The sequence below is a fragment of the Cetorhinus maximus genome, chromosome 28 (genome assembly GCF_964194155.1).
Source record: "Cetorhinus maximus chromosome 28, sCetMax3.hap1.1, whole genome shotgun sequence".
NCBI classification, from domain to species: domain Eukaryota; kingdom Metazoa; phylum Chordata; class Chondrichthyes; order Lamniformes; family Cetorhinidae; genus Cetorhinus; species Cetorhinus maximus.
In genome coordinates this window covers 18518228-18541666 of record NC_135906.1, presented here as the reverse complement: position 1 = coordinate 18541666, position 23439 = coordinate 18518228, and the positions used below count along the sequence as shown (strand labels likewise).

General features: G+C 46.4%; 1 protein-coding gene across 1 annotated transcript in view; it reads left to right on the top strand.

Moving 5' to 3' along the window:
* The first annotated feature begins 463 nt into the window (after positions 1 to 463).
* The window catches only part of dnmt1 (DNA (cytosine-5-)-methyltransferase 1), a 44252-nt gene continuing 21276 nt past the window's right edge, over positions 464 to 23439 (top strand). The window contains exons 1-14 of the mRNA XM_078531335.1: positions 464 to 728; positions 7527 to 7566; positions 8097 to 8204; positions 8817 to 9069; positions 10545 to 10620; positions 11740 to 11815; positions 12791 to 12834; positions 14022 to 14082; positions 14565 to 14648; positions 16023 to 16135; positions 16473 to 16591; positions 17399 to 17491; positions 22479 to 22630; positions 22909 to 23096. Coding sequence (XP_078387461.1) covers positions 664 to 728; positions 7527 to 7566; positions 8097 to 8204; positions 8817 to 9069; positions 10545 to 10620; positions 11740 to 11815; positions 12791 to 12834; positions 14022 to 14082; positions 14565 to 14648; positions 16023 to 16135; positions 16473 to 16591; positions 17399 to 17491; positions 22479 to 22630; positions 22909 to 23096 — 1472 coding nt within the window. The 5' untranslated portion in view covers positions 464 to 663. The remainder of the gene's footprint in view (positions 729 to 7526; positions 7567 to 8096; positions 8205 to 8816; positions 9070 to 10544; positions 10621 to 11739; positions 11816 to 12790; positions 12835 to 14021; positions 14083 to 14564; positions 14649 to 16022; positions 16136 to 16472; positions 16592 to 17398; positions 17492 to 22478; positions 22631 to 22908; positions 23097 to 23439) is intronic.

The window sequence follows — 23439 nt, the reverse complement described above, 5'->3', positions numbered from 1 at the left end:
GAATCCATTCCGGGAAAGGGGGGGGGGATGCTTAAAGAAACACCATCCATTTGCAATTATTTTTGTTGTAAAATCATTGCGGCTAATCCTACTCAAACAATTATCTTGTAGTTAATAAATCTCAAATGGGGACAACTCGTGCGAACAGGGAATGGGTAGAAAAACACTGACAAAAAATAAAAAGAAATCCCCCTATTATTTATCCGGGATCCCGATGATCAATGATCAGGACTGAGAGCATTTACCACAATAGGGGAGGGGGGATATCAACAAGGGTTTTAGGAAAATTCTCAACCTGTCAATATCTGAAAGACGAAAATCAATCGGCATCTGACTTCCAATTCTTACAGATTATTTTCGAAAAGCCAACAAAGTTTTGATTGAAAAATGACGATATTTTTTTTTATAATTATTTAAGATTTCTCCCTTCCTTGGAAGGCGTGGACGAGTCCTGATCGCGCGCGAAAATCCCCGCCCGCGCGCGCTGCTGTTTTCCGCCGCCGGAGCCGCGCGGACCCCGAAACCCGGATTCTGCCTCAAAGCCGGAGCCGCCTCAAACCCGGATTCCGCCTCAGACCCGGAGCCGCCGAAACCCCGATCCCCCCCACCCCCAAAGCCGGAGTCCTCGACCCCGGAGCCGCCGCTTGGAGCCGCCCGTTCACGATGCCAGCCCGGACCGGCGGCGCTGCCGCCTCCTCCTCCTCCCTGCCCGAAGAGATCAGAAAGCGGTGAGTTCCCCTCAAGCGAGGCCCGGACGGAGCCTGAGGCCTCCATCCCCGGCTGTTTATTTAACTCACACCCACCTCCCCCCCCCCCGGCACCTTCACGCCCCCCCTCCGACCCACACTCACTGTTGATGATGTCGGGAGGAAAGCGTTAAATAAGCGGCGCGGGGCCTGAGCGACGGCGCCGGAGGATTTGGCGCCAAACTGCAGGCGGCCCCCGCCCCCCCCCCCCCCAATCCCCGGGTCTCTCTTCTCTCCCCCCCCCCCCTCTCGCGCCCCATCTCCCCCCCCCCCCCGCCTCGCGCCCCATCTCCCCCCCCCCTCTCGCGCCCCATCTCTCCCCCCCCCTCTCGCGCCCCATCTCCCCCCCCTCTCGCGCCCCATCTCCCCCCCCCCTCTCGCGCCCAATCTCTTCCCCCCCCCTCGCGCCCCATCTCTCCCCCCCCCCCCTCGCGCCCCATCTCTGCCCCCCACCTCTCGCGCCCCATCTCTGCCCCCCACCTCTCGCGCCCCATCTCTCTCCCCCCCCCGCGCCCCATCTCTCCCCCCCCCTCTCGCGCCCCATCTCCCCCCCCACCTCGCGCCCCATCTCCCCCCCCCTCGCGCCCCATCTCTCCCCCCCTCTCGTGCCCCATCTCTCCCCCCCTCGCGCCCCATCTCCCACCCCCACCTCGCGCCCCATCTCCCCCCCACCTGCGCCCCATCTCCCCCCCACCTGCGCCCCATCTCCCCCCCACCTGCGCCCCATCTCCCCCCCACCTGCGCCCCATCTCCCCCCCCACCTGTGCCCCATCTCCCCCCCACCTGCGCCCCATCTCCCCCTCCCTCGCAGCCCATCTCCCCCCCCATCTGCGCCCCATCTCCCCCCCCCATCTGCACCCCATCTCCCCCCCCCCACCTGCGCCCCATCTCCCCCCCCCACCTGCGCCCCATCTCCCCCTCCCTCGCAGCCCATCTCCCCCTCCCTCGCAGCCCATCTCCCCCTCCCTCGCAGCCCATCTCCCCCTCCCTCGCAGCCCATCTCCCCCTCCCTCGCAGCCCATCTCCCCCTCCCTCGCAGCCCATCTCCCCCTCCCTCGCAGCCCATCTCCCCCTCCCTCGCGCCCCATCTCCCCCCGTCGCGCCCCATCTCCCCCCGTCGCGCCCCATCTCCCCCCGTCGCGCCCCATCTCCCCCCGTCGCGCCCCATCTCCCCCCGTCGCGCCCCATCTCCCCCCGTCGCGCCCCATCTCCCCCCGTCGCGCCCCATCTCCCCCCGTCGCGCCCCATCTCCCCCCGTCGCGCCCCATCTCCTCCCCCCCGTCGCGCCCCATCTCCCCCCGTCGCGCCCCATCTCCCCCCGTCGCGCCCCATCTCCCCCCGTCGCGCCCCATCTCCCCCCGTCGCGCCCCATCTCCCCCCGTCGCGCCCCATCTCCCCCCGTCGCGCCCCATCTCCCCCCGTCGCGCCCCATCTCCCCCCGTCGCGCCCCATCTCCCCCCGTCGCGCCCCATCTCCCCCCGTCGCGCCCCATCTCCCCCCGTCGCGCCCCATCTCCCCCCGTCGCGCCCCATCTCCCCCCGTCGCGCCCCATCTCCCCCCGTCGCGCCCCATCTCCCCCCGTCGCGCCCCATCTCCCCCCGTCGCGCCCCATCTCCCCCCCCCCCGTCGCGCCCCATCTGCCCCCCTCGCGCCCCATCTCCCCCCCCGGCGCCCCATCTCTCCCCCCCTCCCCGCGCCCCATCTCCCCGCGCCCCATCTCCCCCCCCACGCCCCATCTCCCCCCCCCCCCCTTCGCGCCCCATCTCCCCCCCCACCCTCACACCCCATCTTCCCCACCCTCGTGCCCCATCTCCTCCCCTCTTTCCACTGTAATTTTCCTCTTTATTCTAATCTGCAACCCAGTAATAATCATTAATTTTCCCATTATTTTCTCCATTATTGATTACTCTCCCTCTCTCTTGGCAAGTTTATTCTGCCTGCGTCCTTCTGCTCTGGCCAGTTTTAATCTCAGGATATCTGTTGGATGATTTGGGGTGATTGGGTTTTTTAAAAATCTCACTTACATTCTTTCTCCCCCCGCCCCCCACCCAGGATGTGCAGTCGGAGATTGTACATGTTCCTGTTGGGACTTAAACTAGTCAGGATGGTAAATGTGACTTATCCAGAGTTGATATTCCAACATCCGGAGACTGAAGAGTGATACCTGATGAAATGAATGGGGTTCTGCGTGTTGATTGCGAGTTGCTTTTGTAGGAAACCTTCCCCTGTGTCTCAAATCAGTTCAACTTTAATCAATTGCCTTGAGCTGCGCTAGTTATTCATAACAGCATCTTAGTTTTATATAGCACCTTTAGAGTAAATTGTGCTTAAACAGGTTGCAGGAGCAACTATCAAACAATCTGACAGTGAGCCATGTGAGATAGATGACCAAAAGCTTGGTCAGAGTGTTAGGGTTTTACGGAGTGCCTTCAAGTATGAGAGAGATTTTGGGAAGGGAATTCGAGACCTTGGAGCCTAGGCTGCCAATAGTGGGGCACAGAATCTGGACAGAGGACATAGTTGGAGGGAAACAGAGTTCTCAAAAGGTTATAGGAGGTCATATGGATAGGGAGGGTTGAGGTGTTAGAACATGTGGGCGAGTTTTAAAATTTAAATGACTTCAGTGGATTATAAGAAATAGGAGCAGAAGTAGGCTATTTGGCTCATTGAACCTGCTCTGCCATTCAATATGGTCATGGCTAATCTGATTGTGGCCTTAACTCTAGTTAGCTGCCTAACCCCCAAAACCCTTGACTCCCTTGTAGATCAAAAATCTGTCTAACTCACCCTTGAGTAATCTGCTATCAATGGAAGAGAATTCCAAAGACCAATGATGCTCAAAAGAAATTTATTCTTGTTTCTGTCTTAAATGGGAGACCCTTTATTTTTAAACTGTGCCCCCTAGTTCTAAATTACCCCACAAGAGGAAACATCCTCTCAGCATCTATCCTGTTAAGTCCCCTCAGAATCTTACATTTCAGTAAGATTACACCTCATTTTTCCTGGTGGACCAGGAAGAATGGACCGATATAAATCAGTGAGTACAGGAGTAGAGTGTGAACAGGACCTGATGCAAGTTAGAATACGAACAGCAGAGTTTTGGATGAACTTCAGTTTATGAAGGGTGGGCCATGGGATGCCATCTAGTTGTAGACAGCTGTTTTTCAGACAGATCCAACAAACAATCATAGAATGAGATGTGCGGTTAATTTGCTTAACAGAGGATTCTGTGAAGTGGATCTCCTCTCGCCATAACAAAATAGCACTGGGAGACCTTTAATGGTGAGGTAGACAGGACCTTGGTTTAACATCCCAACTGAAGGATGCTATTTGTTAAACTGGATTGTGTGCTGAAGTATTGAGAATCGGATTGGAACCTTTAACCTTCAGGCAAAGATTACACGTCTAAATATTAGACTTAATTTCCTTACAATTATAAGGGAGTGTGGCCGGAGTCGGTAAAAATGTCTTGTTGAGAAACAAACATTCAAAAACTTAGGAGCCTGCAAGCCGTATAGCCTGTATTTTGCTAGCAGTTTAACAATTCCAAAATAAGTAAAAGCTGTCGTTACTATTTCGATCAAGAATGAATGATAGGTTTGTTGAAAACTGTTATATGTAAATAAGGAAATTCAAGGATACAGCTGAATCATTTTTCATGTGGCTTTGACTGATGACTAGTTCAAGTTCAGTCGTGAACTTTGCACACTTGTAGAATCAGAGGATGCAGATTTAACATTGGGAAAAAAGGAGCTAAAGGAGTGTCAGACAGCATTTCTTTGAAGGGTCTATAAATTGTGAAATTCTTTGCCACTAAATATGGCTGAAGCAGACCATAAACTATAGGGGGAACAGTTCCTTGAAAAGGGGGAAATATTGAAGAATATGGCACTGAGTGTGAGATTGGGGTTGGTCAGTATTATATCTGTTTGACACATCAAATCTGCAAGAGTGATTTTCTTTACGTCAGTGAACCAGTCTGATCCTCTTCTGCTTAGTCCTGATTCAAGTGGTTTGCCTCATGGCATCTTCCAGCAACTCAGGTTGGTTAGAGTAAGTGGATAGGTGCTGGTCTGTTTTCACTCTTGAATGAGGAGCTGTGTCAGAGCATGACAGAAACAAATGGGGAAGAACGTGTTCCTTGGGATGAATCTTGCTTGTATACCCTGTTAATCTGTGGATTTGTATTTAGTTCTCTTCACTATCGCATTGAAGTTCAGGCAAGTGATAATTATAGGAGGAATGGAATCAATGCCATTTACCGTGAATCAACAGTGACTGCACCTTCTGACTTATGATTCCTGTATGTTATTTAAAGAATTGCAAATGAACACTGAAGGTCAATGCACTTTTTCCAGAAATTAATCTTTAGTTATTCAATTAATGAACTGGGCAAGTTCATTAATGACCTTACAACTAGATTTTTTAAATGATCTTTTGTGGGTTGTGGAAAACCTTTGGAGGAACTATGCAGGTTCATTGCTGAATTTATCACGCTGTATAGACCAGCATTGGAATAAGTTGTAACTACAATGTTGGATAAATAAATCTCCCTTTCTCATTCCAAACAAAAATAAAATGTGGTCAGTCAACTTCTTTCCCCTTCCAGTGACAGCAGGGAAGCTGATTCTATTTTCGTGGTCTAAACCCCAGGCTTTGGTTATACTGTAAGCTCATATGTCCTGGTGCTCTTTGATTCTCAACTCTCCTTTTTAAAACATAGAGAATTTAGTTTCTATTTGATGATGAGAGTTCACTTCTGTGAGATATGGTACAAACTTAGCTATAATGTGTGAAGCAGTGTCCTGTACTTTGGTAATTGTGAATGAAAACTTTTTCAGCTGGCTCAATGAGCTGTTCTTTAAAACATTAGCTCTGAAGAAGGGTCATATGGGCTCGAAACGTTAACTCTGTTTCTCTCTCCACAGATGCTGCTAGACCTGCTGAGTTTTTCTAGCATTTTGTTTTTATTTCATATTTCCAGCATCTGCAGTATTTTGTTTTTATTTACATTGGAATGGATCTATATTTTTGTTGGTCTACCTGGTAGTGATGTTCAGTTGTGCCAAAATGGTTATACTGGTCTAAACCAGTTCGAGCACATCTCTGCCCGTGGCCAAGATGAATAACTAGCTAGTTTGAAATATTTTCTCTAGATTGAAGTTTAAAAATTAGAAGTCTATATGCCAATTATGTGTTTACTGTGCACCATGTGCTTTGCTATTAAACTAAGATATAATATTATACTATAGCTTGTCACGTGGCCAAGGAGTTCTGTCATTATTTAAACACTGACACAAATCTGTGCCCACGTTCACACTGCTGCAGCATAATTACAGTATGCTCAAGGTTCTCCCTACTGGCAATCTCAACAGCCCACACAATCACAGCCTTAAGAGCTTCACTGTTGTGTAATGTATTGTTTGCCTAAGAATGTGTGGGATGGTCTGAATACTATATTAGGCTTCATGTGAAACTGTTCAAATTTAATTCTTGTAGTACATTGTTATCGTGTGCAGCTTTTATCCTTGCAACACATTTCACAACATTTGCTGTTCAAGATGTGTGCAGAATTACAAGATTTAAATGGTTTAACTCTGTTACAAGCTGAGCTATGGGTAGGGTGGGAAGCGTAAATTTATTTTACTACTGGTCAAAATAAGACGGACGTCACTAATATTCTAGAGGAAAAATGACCACACCCTGACAGAGTTCCTGTGAATGAAACCCAGTTTATTTGTGCTTTGTTTCAGAAGATAAATTTGTTTCAGTTAAATATCCTTTTCCTATTGTTTTTAAAGGTAGGAATTACTTTTATTGGCTGCAATTATGAGCCCTGGGTTACTGTTTTATGATGTGCCTTGACAGCCTGATTGATTTGACTTCAGTAAGTGTTTATGGAATTAGATGAGGGTCTTGTGCCTGAAAAAGAGTGAGCATGTCATATTCCCTTGCGTTTAAAAGATTGATGGGTGATCTAATTGAGGTGTTTAAAATACTAAATAATAGGGTGGATATAGAACAACTTTTTCTGGTGAGGGAATCCAGAACAGGACACAATCTTAAAATTGGAACAGGACATTCAGGAGTGAAATTGGGAAGAACTCTTTCACACAAAGGGCAGTCAAAATCTGAAACTCTTTCCCACCTCACCCCCTCCCCATTCACCCTTCCAAAGGCTATGGCAGTTGGGACAATTGAATCTTTCAAGGCTGAGATCAGCTAGATTTCTGTTGGGTAAGGATATCAAAGACAGGTAAATGGAATGAGATACGGATCAGCTGGAATATAATTGAATGATGAAACAGACTTGCAGCTGAATGGCTTCTTCCTGTTTCTATGTTCTTGCTTGACCTTGTTAACTTTGGCTATATTAAATTCCTATACCTGTGTTTATATTGGAAACTACCTATGTAAACTGGTTGTACTGAAATCATAGTCAGTGGGAATGCTGCAGTGTGACAAATTTGCATGGGCAGTTTGCATTAAAAAATGTAGGCATAAGAATTATAACAAATATTTTTTATATGGACAGAATGAAGCAATTAAAAAAGAGGATTGAACTCTGCTTTCATGTCCTAGCTCAGTTATTCCACCACCTTTTAACCCTGCTTCATGTGAAGATATTGTTTTTTTTTAATTAAAAAGAGGCATCCAGCCTAAATAATGTGATTTATTAATAAGTTATAAAAATGACCAGGCTAAATATTGAGGGATCACTTGCCTTAGATGCCTGAAATTCTTGGTTCTAACTTTGACTATTAATTTTTGTTTTTGCAGACTTCAGGTCCTTGAGGATAAAGTTGGTCTCACGGAGAAGGTATGTTGAAATACTAAGCATTTATATTCAAATCTACGTTTTAATGTTATTCAGATATATTCTGTCCCAATGGAATAATGATCCACCAGTAAAAATTTTTGAATTATTCCTAATACACTCTATAATGTCTGAGGATCGTCAAGCTAGGGGCAAGGAAATCCCCTGTTTAAATTCTTCAAAGACCATTCTAGGCTTCTGTAATCTTTTTCCCTATTTTCCAAGATTTTGCAGCTGAAATTCTTTCTTTGGACTCGTGTGTGTGTGTGTGTGTGTGTGTGTGTGTGAGGCTCTTCCTATTACATGGAGAGTTATAAAATAAAACAGATGATATTTTGTTCACAGGCATTACTAAAGCAAATTAGATCCCAGTTTTTAGTGGGAAAGTAGAGAGGAACAACAACAATTCTTGGTTGTTTCTCTTGCTATATTGCATATCCTGTAATGTATAAAATTAACTGAAGTGACGTGTTTTAATTATTAGTATATTTTTGTGCTTTTGTAACTTAAAAAAAAACACCTTCCTCTTTCAGGAATGTGTAAAAGAAAAGCTGAGTTTGCTGCATGGCTTCTTACAAATAGATACACAGAACGACCTCAGTGAGCTAGAAACAAAATTTCAAAAAGAAGAGCTCTCCGAGGTAAGTTGGTAAAGAAATATGGTGAACGGAAGCTGTTAGGAAGGCTGTCGTCTTTTTAAAAAGGAATGCCAATGAGGGGTGTGCAGAGAAAGACGCCAAAAATGATAGATTTTCATATATTTCACTAACATTTGTTTGCAATGGATAGAATCACTAATAGCAGACAGTGAAGCCTTCAGAGTCAGTTGGCAGCTACAATTGTTATCTGTTTATTGTACCCTGGGTAACACAGATGAGTTTGTTCATTTGCTACTCTTCCAGCAATAAACTGTATCTCATTCTCACTCCTATGGGAGACACTTGGGAATGCATAGTTGTAGATTTTAAACCACTCTTCACCCCTTTAAGACTGCTACAGATTAATATTTACTTCCTGACTTTGAATTTTCTGTGGATGGGGGACTGCTTGTGCCTTCTGTCTATTGGGTTTTGATTTTGAAACCCTGATCCCCAAAAGTGCTGAAGCATATTAACCCCACTTAGCACTGGGGCTGGAAGGGTCATTGTCATTCCATTAGTTTGAGGTGGGTTGATATCTGGGGCTGGATTCAATTTGTCTCATTCATTGTGTAATGTATAGTTTTTTTCACTGGTGTAACTGTCCTTTTTCAGGAGGGTTACCTGGCCAAAGTGAAAGCACTGCTCAGTCAGCAGCTTTTTGAAGGGAATGGAGATTCTGAGCTTGGTGTCAATTCAAATGGTTGCTCTGAAAATGGAGCTATGGACAGCAATAAAAATGCAACCAATGGCGTGGCTGATGAGCCAAATGGCCAAGAGGAGAGTAGTATGGAGACTGAAGCGCTGGTTTTCCCTACAGCAAAGAATCGGGGGAAACGGCTAAGTAAAAGCAATGGAGATAACAAACGTACGTTTATTTCCTTCACCCTGTGTTGTCCCTGTATTCTGGCCTCCTTGCTGAAAGGTGATTTTGTGTCTGTACCTGTGGGGTGCACAGAAATGTTAAAAGGATGATTATCCTTCTGATTTTTCACACCTTGCATTTAATCACACTAAATGTGGAATAAACATCTGCTTGAATTACACCTTAACTTGTTGCTGTGTCCCAGAAGTGTGTTCTGTCTATTTGTGCTTATGTGGAAAAGCCGAAGGTATGAGGAGAAGGAAATATCAGCTGAATTTTTAATTGATGAGTTCCTTCTTCCCGATGTCTTTGATGGTGTGTTTTTTAAAAAATTTTCATCCTCCCCAAGTGTATGTTGACCAGGAGAGGCACCTAAGAGTTGTTGACAGAATGAGGAAGGTCCGTGACTAATGTAATGAAAACCTGAGGGAAAGAAATAGGATCTATAGCTAGAGCAGCTTATTTATAAAAATAGAATTACAGTACTTGTGCAAGGCTGTGGTTCAGACTAATCTAGAATATAATGTCCAATTCTGTTTCCCTTGTTTGGCGGTGAAAATTGAGATCTTGGTGATTGTGTTCCTGCAGGTTTGGACGTCTTAGGTGCCAGGATAGAATTGGGAACTGGAACATGTTTTTTTTTCCCAAGAAGCATAAACTTCAAAGCCCCAATTGAGGTTTTGTAAAATGATGAACTGAATAGGTTCTTGCTGGATGGGTAGCTGAGCCTGATGGGGATGGGAAAACTTGGGTAATCAATATAAAATCCAAAACCTTAGATTAGATGCCAGGAAAGGATTTCAGAGAATCGTCAGTGAATATGGATTTACTGCAGTTCTTTTCAGAAGGGAGCTGGATGGAAGTTGAGGACATCAAGTGATGGATGGTCAGGGAGAGGGCAGCTGGTTATTGTCATTACTGGGACAGGCATGATGGACCATTTGCACTTTCCTGGTCCTTTTCATGTGTTTGTTGCTGACTCATGGGTCCAATCCCATAGGCACAAGCACCATTTTGGCACCTTTCTCAATGCTGCCATTATTCATGCATTGTGTATTCACAAGCTGTTCCATTAGTGTGTACTTCACAGCTGAGCATATATCTGTTCTCACTATACTTTTGTACTTTATAGCAGGAGGCCACTGATGGATGGTTGACTTTTTTGTTCTTTGTCCCAGGGGCACTGACACCAATAATAGGGTCCAACACATCCTCTGACTGAGATCAGGTACCTCACTCCCTGGCACTTTCTGGTGACATGTATCAGCCTAGAGTGCCCATGCTCAAGCTTTGAAGGTTCTTCTCCCAATGCTTTGAAGAAATTTCTTAAAAGGCTGAGAGACTTGGTGAAAATCCTGCATTGATTCTGTGATGCCCAGTTTCCTACATTTGAGATTTCTCCAAAACCTGCCATATTTGAGATCCCATGTTGATTTTCAAGCTCTGCTTCCAGTTAACAATATTTATTTCAATTGTAGGACTGTCAGGAACACCAAGGATCACCAGGAATTCGGTAAAGCAGCAAGCTACGATCATTTCCATGTTCGCTAAGGCGTGAGTATTCAAACATTCAGGCAGGAAATGGGAGAAATGTCTGGTTTCGAGTGAAGATCCTGGCTGATGAATTGTAAGCAAATAGTAACACGATTCAAGTAAAGCTCGAGTGATTGGTCAGCTGAACATTGCTTGCCTGCAGTCTACTGACTGATTTGATATGAGGCTGTCATGTCAGCCTTTGCTAGGAGATGAGAGCTCTGAGCATGTCAGACCTTTATGTATGATCTAGCTGTTTATTTCCTGAAATTATAGGTATGATCACCATGCTTTGTTTAACAGTGAGAAAGGATGGTCTAAGTTTTGGCACAATGATTCCAGTGTATGATTTTATGGCAAGGTATCCTTGATTATTATTAATTCAATATTCTTCATTCTAATAAATCCAGTATTTATACGAATAAAAGTAATTCAATTTTATAAAATTAAGTAGGTTGTATTTCAGAGTGTGTTGACCAAATAGAAAGGAATGACAAGTGTGTGAGTGAGGATCAGCATCCGTGCCTCTGATCCAGGTGGAGTCAGTAATATACTTAGCCGTTCTGAGTTGTATAAGTAATGATTTGTCACTGTGCTAATAGGATTCTATTGCCAGTGCCCCCAATGAGGTATCTCAAATTAGATTTGCCAGTCTGTTGCTTGCGCAAGAAGTACATGGTTACTCGTATTGCGGGCCTGTATACTTGTATAGAGTTTTGGGAATACCATGTACAGAGGCCAACAAACATTTTACCTGGAAGCGGTGCAGTTTAGACTCAAGTTTATCTTGGTGGAGAATTCTATTTTTAACAACGATTTATAGTTATGGAAGAGGTTTCCTTGGCGTGCTGGCTGCTCTGAGAGTACATTATGATAAACTAACTGGAGGCTGGCTGGAGAAATCTGTTGCAGACCTCCTACACCAAGCATGTAGAGTTGTGAATGATAAGTAGCGCATCTCTCTTTCTCTTGTGATTTTATTCTATTTTGTACTTTGTGGAGAGTATGGTTGAGGTAGAGAACCCTCGTGAGTCTCAATAGTGAAGGCTAGCACTGAAACATAGATACGTAGACTCTGGAGATATGGTAAACGCTCCGAATACATGTTTTTGATGTTGTTCGTACTTTCATCTGTTCTAGAGCAAACAAACGCAAGTCAGAGGACCTAAATGAACTAGAAGCAACAAATGTTAAAGAGGAAGAATGCGATGAGCAGGTAATGACGTTAGACTAACTTTTGTAAGGAGACAATGTAGAGTTTTATCTCGTGTCACTTATTTTTCTTGACCCCATCACGTGCCTGCTGATTCTTACAGATGCTAAACCGTGAGTGTCAGCTATTTGACTGTTGGTGGAATCCCATGTCTGATGCTGACTTCCCCGCTTTATGTTCTCTAGCATGGATCACTGGCTGTTGCTGAGGATTAGGAACCAATTGGAAACCTAGGGGGATGTTTTTTTTACCCCATTCCTATTTGGCTTGAGGTCTCTGAGGCCAATTGTTAGACAATTGTAGCTGGGATCAGCTAACTGAGCATAATTAGGAATTGATTTCACCAAACAATGCATTTAGCTGAGAATGAGGAACTCCTTAGCTGTTGTCCTTCTGAATATCAAATGGACCCAGTTATCGGTTGTTATTCATGTGTCTTTGTGCACAGACACTGGTTACCCTGGAATTGAAAAGACTGCAGAGAGAAGAGGGAATCTTCACTAGGGAATGTCTTCCTCCAAAAATGTATTACTTTCCCCTCCTTTCTCTTTCTCCTCCCGTCCTTCCTCCACCGCCCCTATTTGACAGGCCCTAATAGAATTTGCATACAGGGGTGGGCTAAGAAGAAAGTTTTAAATGGGAGAGGGTACTTGTTAAAAAGAATCAAACTTGGGTTGCTGGCTAAACAAATTCATCAGCTCTTTACTGGAGTGAAATGGTCTACTAATGTAGGGCACTATTGACCAGTGGTAGAGAGGGTGTTACAACACTTTACATTCCTAGTCCTTTGCATTGTATTCAGTCAAATTCCTTTGTCATCAAGTTAAATCATTTGGAAATTGGGATATCACTAGGCTCTATTTAATCCTAACGTGATTAACATTGTGGGAGTTGTGTTAGTGGTATTGTGCGTGTATGGAATGCTTACTTAGAAGTGGTACACATATTACAGTTTGGGTGTTTTTGTTTCTTGCTTAGAGCGAACAGGATGAGAAGAGAGTTAAAGTGGAATCTGAACAAAAGTAGGTTTTTGTTTCTTCTTTTCTGTTTTATAGATTTTAATATACAAACTAATAATTTGCTGCTATTTCAGCATTTCTTTCCCACATTCAATAGTAACTATAGTCATAACAGACATTTGTAACTTTGGGGCCATTTCAGAGGCAGAAACCAGATTGCATAATTTCAAATGCAGGTAGGAAGGATGAGCACAGATTTGGAAGTGACAGCATATTCAAGGACTTTAGAGGGGAAAGGGAGGTTAGAGATGGGGCAATGGTTTGCAAGTTAAGAGAGGTTGAGGCTTGGTCAATGATTTTTGCCAGCTAGCATGAGGGCCAGAAGGGAAAGTTGAGTGGTCAACAGTTTAGTGGGAGTGGATCTTGTTGAGCATGAAATAAGTTAGGGGACAAAAGGAGGGATGCAAGAAAAACTAGAAAGAGGTTCAGGGCTGGGGCAGGGATGCCTTGGGGGAAGATTGGCTTGTTGGGGAGGAGGGTAGACGCAACTCAATAAAGTGCAATGTCTCTCATTTGTTGAATGTTTGGATAGAGGAAGATGGGTTTGAGGAGTTGAAAAAAGAAGCTAGAAGCTATCTTCTGTTCACCAGAGGATCTTGGGGAAGTGTGTGGGTTTGGCAGAGGAGAATGAATACCAATAGCACTTCATACTGTCTAGCCAGACCTGGTGACAAATGGCTAAACCAGTTGAGTGTCACATACACTGAAGTCTTCACCAGTTGGACTTGAGGAAGTGAAGACAGAGGAGCGACCATGATAGGAGAAACTAAAAAGGGTTTTGATGGCGGCAGATGTATCGATGGTGAAGATGAGTGAGTGATCGATCAAATCAACAGTTGCAGAGGTATTGTGGTGAATAGGTGAAAGCTCAGCAGTTAGTAGTTTCAGATACTGTGGTTTTTTTCCCCAGTGGTAAATGCAGACGGCAGGGAAGTTGGAAGGGGCAGGGGGCAAGATGGATGTGGATCGTGAGGGTCACAGGAAAGTGGCAGAGGTGGATTTGAGATTAACTGACTTAATATCTTGGATTACAAAGTAAACTTGCTTATTTGTGAATAAAATTAGAAATGGCCCACCCTCAGCAAACATAGCAAATGTTGGTGATCATTCACCTTGCCTGCAGTAATGGCAGGCTCTAATGATGCGGAATATTGCAATGTCACAGCGAATTAACAGTTATTTACTTGTAGGCTATCTGCTGAGAGCGACACTACTTCTGACTCCAAACCCAAAGCTGAGCAAACTCCTAAAGTGAGTAGGATTAGAGATGGGTTCAAACAATAGTTTTGGATTTCCAGCATCCGCAGTAGTTTTTTGTTTTTATCTCGGAGAATATATTTAATGTGTTAATATTATTGTTTTTTGGGTTGGGGGTGGTGGGGGTGCGGTATCTCAATTTAATAGTTTTGTAAAACAATGTACTTCTACGGTTGAAGCCTAATATCAGGATGAACATTATTGAATCTGACATTCTCATTCGTGGTGTGAGCATGTCTCACAATGCATTTCATTTTGCTGAGAAACTTGTGACCATGAGCTTAAAAGGAGATTTTCTTTAAATGTGCAAGTGTCCCCTTTCTGTCTGTCCACATGTTGCCAACATCAGAAGCAGCCTGTAAAAATCTGTTCTTGGATACAAATTTGAACTCTGGTGTCTGGCCAGTGTTTCAGTGGGTGAATTGATTATAATCTAGAATCAAAAATGCATTTTCATACTTGTATTTTTTTTTCAGACCCCACCTCCCAAATGCACAGACTGCAAACAGTTCTTGGATGACCCAGATCTCAAGTACTTCCAGGGTGATCCTGATGATGCAGTGAGTGTTTTTTTTTTCTTTTTGCTGCTTTTTTCCTGAAGGAGATCAAACTCTGGCGGCCTGTCTGGACCCTTCCCCAGCACCATTCCTCATGTGAGATTTCAGAGTGTTGGGAGGCTCTTCTCTGAAAAGCATCACAACTTGCCCATGTCTGACATCCACATGTACATTTTCAACAAGAGTCACTGCAACAGAGTGGTGCTAACTTAGAATTGGTCTCAAAAGCTTCTGTGTCTTTCAGCTGAGTCTGAGTAACCACTGAGCCATCTGGAGATTTTGGTGCAAGGTTATATTAGTACATTTTAACAGACGACAGGGAGGCAGGCTGATGCACATAAGTGTAGCCGATTGCTGGGCATTTAGAGGGCGTGTACGTAGCTGGACATTTCCTGCACAAGGAATAACTTGGCCATCTTACACCATGCACCAACTGAGAAAATGAAGCTAAGGACTTTTCCCCGACTGCTAACATTGCTGTTCAACTGGCTAGGGAGTGGCGTGGATAGCTGAGTAGAGTTTCCACTTGAGGTTGCATTGTTACATTATTTCGTCTATAAAAACAGCTTTAACTTTAAGCAGCCCCTGCTGAAATGCTTTGTCATTAGTCTATGGTTGACGTGTGCATCCCGTTTCAGGTACAATGACCACACGTACATCTGAAAGTGGCACAAAGGTACTTGAAGGTTGCAACAAAAACAAAAAATGCTGGAAAAACTCAGGTCTGACAGCAGCTGTGGGGAGAGAAAAGACAGTTAACGTTTCGAGTCCGTATGACTTCTTCTGAAGAAGTGTCATACGGACTCGAAACGTTAACTCTGTCTTTTCTCTCCCCACAGCTGCTATCAGATCTGCTGAGTTTTTTACAGCATTTTTTGTTTTTGTTTCAGATTTCCAGCATCTGCAGTATTTTGCCTTTACTTGAAGGTTGCGTTGTTCCATGCCATTATTTCTGACTTGAGTTCCTGATGGCGCACAATGGAAGATAGCAACAGGAGGAGGCCATTCAGCCCCTCAAGCTTGTGCTGCCAGTCGATTGGATCATAGCTGATCTGTATCTCAAGTGCATTGGAGTTCTGGTGCTAGAGAGCCAGTTAGCATTTCATTTCATTTCTTTTCTTAGCAGTTTATTAACAGGTAGCACTATGTGCCCCATTATGAGGGAGGAGAGGGGAAATCAGACCAGAAGTCAAGGCCATTTGGTACTTGGAAGGATAGCTGCTTAGATTGTCCATATGCATCCCCAAGAATCTGTTACGTTCAGGGAATTGACTGGGAGTTGGTCATCCCTCTGCCCTCTCAGTTTGTGTGGTGGAGAGAATCCTGACATGATGGGGAAGAATTTAATGCCTTACAAAAATCTTATTGCTTCTACAGCTGGAAGAGCCTGAGATGTTGACTAATGAGCGCTTGTCACTATTTGAAGGAACAAATGATGAAGGGTTTGAGAGTTATGATGATCTGCCTCAACATAAAGTTACCTTCTTCAGGTCAGTATGGATGGTTACAATGGTAAATAACCCCTTACACCCTCAAAATACTCAAGACGACCCGCTCCCAAATAGTCAAATTTACCCTCAAAATTTCTTCACTGAGATCGTGGGCATGAACTGCAATTATTTTTAAAGAAATAAAGCGTGGATATTACTGTGAAGTTAGGCTCTCAAAAATCAACGAATATGACACTAGTACATGGACAACTAGCGAAATGACATAAAGAGCTTTGTAGTTTTAGTCAACATTTTTAATGAACTTCTCTATAAAAATGAGCATTGTGAAAACTCATGTCACTGCAACTTCTTGAACTTCATTGCTTTTTCTTTGCAGTATTTATGATCGGAAAGGCCACTTGTGTCCTTTTGATACTGGTCTGATTGAGAAGAATGTAGAGCTGTATTTCAGTGGTGTGGTGAAACCAATCTACGATGACAATCCCAGCCTTGATGGTGAGTGAATTTCACACTACAGATAACTGATCTAAGTGTGTTACGAAGACGGCATATATAAAGACCTATTCCTGGCAATGACTTCTTCCGCATGATGACTACTTAGTCAATACCATGTGATCCAATGTACAGGAGGAAGTCTTGATGTTAAACCCTCCATGTCATGAACTCATTCTAAAAAAAATTTTAGTTTTGTGTTTGTTAGCTAGGAAGTACACAGATATGTCCATAGTTCCTATTTCTCTGGAAAGTCTCATCAGCGCTGTGTATCTAATGTTTTGATGTCAACAGGCTAGAAGGGAAAATTAAATTTGCATCTGAATGCTGTGCAGCATACTTCCTGGGATTGTTTTTAATTCAGCCTCATTGCTCCCTCCACCTGTAGCCGCTAGTACTTCATCCTAGTGTGAGACAGCTCAATGCTTGCTCTGGACACAACCCAATTTTGGGAAAATAAAATTTGTTCATCAGTTGCTGGATGTTTTCTGCAGTTCAAGTGGACACAATGTGAAAGTTTCACAAGATCGCCATCATACTTAAAGAAAATGCTAAAGATAGACCCAGTAATTCCATGCTGTCTCCCCGGCAGCACCTCTGTGCCGTGATCCCGGCAGCGCTGCCACGCCTTCATCACCGACGGCAGCGCCTGTGTTCCATCACCACCCCCCGGCAGACTTGACTGGCCATCTGTGGACTGAACACAGTAGACTCCCTGCCTTTATATAATGTTTTATGCAGTCATGAGGGCAGTATGGTGTGACACTGTGTGGTGAGGCATTAACATGTTCTGTATTCTCTTTTTAACAGGTGGAGTCAGAGCTAAAAAGCTGGGACCAATAAACGCCTGGTGGATAACTGGTTTTGATGGCGGTGAAAAGGCTTTGATTGGGTTCACTACAGGTAAAGAAACATCCGGGTTATTGAAACTTCCGATTCTTCTCTAATCTAAAGCATGTGCTTTTGAGCTGTACACAATACTGTGTAGTATTGATATTATGTGGTTGGACTGTAGAGAACAGGATTTGCATCAAAGTTTAGATTAATTCTACCAGTCAGGTTAAATTTGTTTTTCCAATTTCACCACACACCCCATTCACTGAAAGTGATTCTTTGAAGAACATTAGTGAGCATCAGTCATGTGAGCCTTTGCAGTCAATGTTGGTAGATTATTCTGCTGTGGGGTAACAGAGCCCAGCCCTATCCCCATCTGTTAGCTGTGGGACAAATTCCTAGCTGTTGGAGTGGAAACTGGAGAGCCCTGGCTGACTTATTTTTGCTCTTCCTATCCAAACCCATGTCACTTGCAGAAATCCTACCACGATGCTACCATGGGCAGAATTTTCCGGTTGGCATGTGGGGGCGGGCCCGATGCCACGTAAAATGACAAGGGCTGATGTCAGGCGTGCGTCCCAATGTTACCGCGTGCCATCGCGATATTTTGGAAGGCAGTCGCGCTGAGTTCTGAGGTGCACCCTCCATTAATTAATGGGGCAGTTAAGGCCTTTGAGGTAGCAATTGAAGACAATTTTTCGCAGCCCATGCGATTTTCAGTGCGTCACACGGGCGCAATGAGCAGGCTGGTAGGCCACATTTTTAAAAACCTCATCACAGGTGGGATAAGAGGAGCGAGTGGGCTTGCTAATGCAAGTAGTTGGAACTTTAGTTTTTTACTTACTGCTACTTGCTTGTGTGAACAGGACAACTTAATTTCTCTTCAGAGCTGCTTTGACAAAGAACAGGCTTCACTTCAGGACTTTGGAGGAATCATAACGCTTGGGGCCTTCCAGGTGTCAGACAGCCTTCCCTTACCCTAGGAATGGGGATTGTGCTCGCCACTGGAGGCACCTCCTCTAAGGAGGAAGAGAGAGCCAGAAGGGGTAGGAGATCAGGAGTCCATATTCAGCCTCCAGGGGAGCCACCTGTGGGAGGACAGGCATGTGTTGGTGGTTCATCTTTGGTGGGATAGCTGAAGGCACAAGGAGCACAGGGCTAACAGGAGGTCCAAGGCGGAAGGAGCCACAGAAGACGCCACTATCCTGCTGCCAGGGTTTACAGGCGGCGATGCAGCTACCTCAATATGTCTGAGGCGCAGTGCCGAAGGAGGCTACATCTCTCAAGGGAGACAGCAACCTCCATCTGTCAGATGATCGGCCCTGAGATCAACTCCAACTGTGTCGATGGACACCCCATGCAATTGGTGCGTCCAACTGTGTCGTTGGACACCCCATGCCATTGGTGCTGAAGGTCACGTTTGCCCTCAACTTCAATGCCTCCGGCTCTTTCCAGGGGTCGGTGGGTGATCTTTGTGGAGTCTCCCAACTAGCTGTCCGCAGTTGTGACAAATGCTCTGTTCAGGCGTGCTTTGACTTTCATTAACTACCGCTTTGATAAGGCCAGCCAGGCAGAGAGAGCCAGAGGCTTTGCTGCGATTGCTGGGTTCCCAGCACCCAGGGTGCAATCGATTGTACACATGTGGCCATCAAGACGCCAGCAGGTGAGCCCAGTGCCTTCATCAACAGGAAGGGATTCCACTCCATGAACGTGCAGATAGTGTGTGTGACCATCGGATGCAGATTCTGCAAGTCTGTGCAAGGTACCCAGGCAGCTCCCATGACGCATGCATCCTGAGACACTCCCACGTGCCGAGGCTCTTCAGCGTTCCAGCCCAGCTAGATGGATGGCTGCTGGGTGACCAGGATTAACCCTTCAAAAGGTGGCTCATGTCGCCCCTCCGCCATCCAAGAACAGAGGCCAAGCAGTGGTACAATAGGAGCCACGCCTCCACAAGGGCCATGGTAGAGAGAGCCATCAGCCTTCTCAAGATGCGCTTCCGATGCCTGGACTGTTCAGGGGGCGCACTCCAATACCCTCCAGATCGTGTGTCACTGATAGTGGTTGCATGCTGCGCTCTCCACAATCTGGCACTGGAAAGGGGGGACGCAGTGGAGGAAGAAGATGTAGACGCAGATGCTCTGGCTGCAGACGATGAGTCCAGTAGTGAGTCCAAGGACAAACATGCCCAGGAGAATGCTGAGGGGATAGACGCCGACCCGGGCAACCTCCAGGGAGGCAGGGACACCCAGGAGGCTTTGATCCAACGCTCCTTCAGCTAGCCCACCAAAGATGAACCACCAACACATGCCAGGGCTGCAGGCTTCATACTCGATACTTGAAAGCAACATTTGCCTGGTCAGCAACATTAACTATGTGCCTTTTCAATAAAGCTCAATGACAAACAAGTCGCTCATAACATCATGGGTGCCCCTTCACCTGCAGAACTAATGAAGCACCTAGAGGCTTGTTGAGAACCAAAACATTTAATGATTGCCAACTTGCATACAGAAATCAAAGTACGTTAAAAGGCGTGGAACAGCACACCAACTTAAAAGTAACTTAAACGTGGGGCAAAAGAAAACCACTAGTGATAAGCCTGTGTTGTACCTAAGCTTTTGCTTGCGGATGCTACGTCTAGGTGCTCCCACCTCGCTGGCACCAGCATTGGAGCCAGCCTGCTCACTCTGCTGTCTTGATGACCTTGGCAGGCATCCTCTGGTCCATGGGGCCTGTACTGGCCCCGACTGGGAGGGAGCAGCCAGTGGCACTGCTGGCATCTCCCGAGTCGCCGTAGCCTCATCAGATGCCACGGCCACTGGCAGAAGGGCAGAGGAGCTGCTGCTGTCATCCGGAGCGCCCTGAGAGGATCCCGCGGAGAGGACAGGCAGCTTGTGCGTCAATGTGAGGTCGCTTTGGACCTCCCTGCTCACCATTGAGGGATGGGCACCTAGCTGGGATACTGGGTGCCCGATCCATCTCCCACATTGACACTGACCACCTGAGGTCATTTCTGCTGTGAGGGCATGCAGGTTCGAGCGCAGCCTCAGGGAGCCCTAGTTGTTCTCCCTGGAGGAGCCTCTCCATGCGAGCCTCCATGGAGGAGGCATTGCGCTCGGCCCTGAGGGTCATTGCATTGCTCATGCTCCGCATGGACCCCTACATCACGGAGACCATGGCACGCATTCCCTCAGGTATCTCTGCCAGATCTTCCCGCACACCCTGCTGGACTTCCAGCATCTGCTGCCTCAGGGACGACTCCAGAGGCACATCATCAGCCACCGACTGAACATATTCCTGGCCCCAAGCATTCCTCCGACTGCCAGCGCCCTGGGCACTCTCTGCCTCTGTCTGCACCTCAAGCAAGTGTGAAGTGCCCTCACCGCTGTGCATTCAGATACTAACCGAAGATCTTATCCCACCGAGGTGCTGCTTTCTGCGCTGGTGCCTGCCTGGTTGAGAGGGTGTGACGCTGGTGCGTTTATGTCTCCTGTGCCCTCGGGTCAGCGGCAGCCCCTCTGCCTCATGAGTCCGGGCTGGTGAGGCTGAAAGGAAGAACAAGGACATTTGATTAGTTGAAGCCATTACACTGTTAATGTGCATGCCTGGCACCCGGATCAGGATGCGCTCCTCCTCCCATTATCAGTGGACAACCCATGTTGGATATTGAAATCAATATACAGTCAACAGTGGAATGTTTGCACTGACAGATGTTGTGACCTCAGTGCATGGCACTCTTACCTCCCAGTGGCACCCCAACCTCACCGCGGCCAATTGACCTGGGCGCATGGTGCCTCTCCAGCTCCAATGCCTCCTGCTCGTATTTGGTGATGATGATGATAAGGTGGGGCTGCCCTCTGCCAGTCCACAGCTGCTCTCTGCATTGTGTGCTGTCGTCCCCTGAAAGGAGAGGGGAGCCTTGATTAGTCCACCCTGTATCTGCATTGCCATTGCAGCCTTGCCACCCCCACCTGAGGAAAACCTAGCTGCTGTGCAAAGTGACCGATGCCAACATGGTATTCGCCCTTCCTGATCGCAAGAGGCCATTAAACCGCTTGCAGCACTACACCCAGGTGCATCTCACCACATCGTGGGAGATGAGCCGTTTTGCCACCTCCTCCCAGGCACGTTTTGTTGTGTGGTGGGGGCCTCCTCCCATTCCTTGGTACCAGGATTACGTGGCGTGTTGCCACCACCTTGAGGAGGGCAGTGAGGCACTCATCCGAGAACCTTGGGGCCGACTGCCCCGCTGACCTACCCTCTTGCCTGGCCTACTCTCCAAGGACATTATCCGCCATGCTCCTATCTGACGTCAGTGGCAGCCTTAGGACGGCTGCCTGCACCGTTTTTGAATAGGCTGCTGGGTCGCCATTGGACCTGGCGGCCATTGGCCACCTGCCCCTTCCCGTTGATCTCGGGAGCTGTGATTTACGCTGGGTGGGCCTTAAATGGCCCGACCGCATAAAATGGCGGCACGGAGCTGATCGCGGGTGGCGATCTGCTTCCCGTCCGCCCACGCCTGCTCCCGCCCAGCCTGCCTGCCATAGGAAAAATCCTGGCCCATGTCTCCTATTAAAGTTCAGCACAAATTACCATTGGTTGAGCCATGCAAACCCAAGTTCATTCACGGCCTAGCCTGCTGACTGTTCTCTGGATTTTCATATTTACAAATTTAAAGAAAATTATCAGACTGCATTGTGACTGGCTTCCGTTCCTCTGCCTGTTGTATTTCTGAGGCTAGTGTGCAGAAATACATTCTCGCTTTGTTGGACCTGAGCCTTCGCTTCCACAACCATCGCCACATTCACTGAGCAGGGCAGGTACTTGCGCTGCAATTGGGTTTGCCTACTCAGAGCTTTAAAGAATTCAGAGACCAGACAGTGAAAGTGGTGAGCTACAGGATGTTGATAGCCAGAGTTCCACAGTGTAACTTAATGTCATGCTTCCATGCATCTACCTTTATTTCTAGAAGTAGGTGCTTGTAATGGAGCAGTGATCCTGGATTGTTGGAATGTACTTAAGATGATAATGAAATGTATTTCTTTCTCCCCCCCAGCATTTGCTGATTATATACTGATGGATCCCAGTGATGAATATGCAGCTATCTTTGCTGTGATGCAGGAGAAAATCCACATCAGTAAGATAGTCATTGAGTTTCTGCAAAATAATCCCGATTCCACCTATGAAGACTTGCTGAATAAGATAGAGGTAAGTGCTCTGCTATCGTAGTTACAGAGTGTGAAGTTTTGAAAACTCAAGCTCCCCTTCCCTTCATCCCAGGGCACTGAGGCCAATTGTGGTGCCCCCAGCCACTGTCTTGGTTGAGATCCCTTAACTCGGCACAGAGCAGTGATATATCCTGGAAACTTCCTGTTCTCTATGGCTTGGTTTCATGTTTTTGGTAAGACCCTTTTTGCTGTGAAGCCTAAGAGACAGGTAGGTTTCCCTGTTCCATTGATTTAACTATCAGCTGTTTGTGTTGACAGACGACAGTACCTCCTGCTGGGCTGAGTTTCTCTCGCTTCACTGAGGATTCCCTCCTGAGACATGCTCAATTTGTAGTGGAACAAGTGGAAAGCTACGATGAGGCTGGAGATGTGGATGAGCAGCCAATCATCATAACTCCCTGTATGAGGGACCTGATCAAATTGGCAGGTGTCACCCTTGGAAAAAGGTGAGCCCTTGGGGGCAATAAGATCTTGTAAAATCTTATAAAGGGGAAGAAGTGCATATCCTTAAGACCTTTTAGTGCTGGGGCAGCAGATGTGTCTAAAGCAGTGGTGGGCTGCACTTCACTCAGAAGTGGGACGCCCCAGATACAGAATTACAGCCCTCTGTTCTCTCCTTTCTTAACCTCCAACCACTCCTATCTTCCTCCTCCCCCCGCCCCCCCAAAAAAAAAATAAATAGTGGAAGCTACAAGGGCTGGCGGGTTCTGATTTTTTTAATTGATTTTCTTCGCTGTTTTATCTGTATCAACACCGTCAGTTTGGCATCACTAGCTTTCATAAACTAGG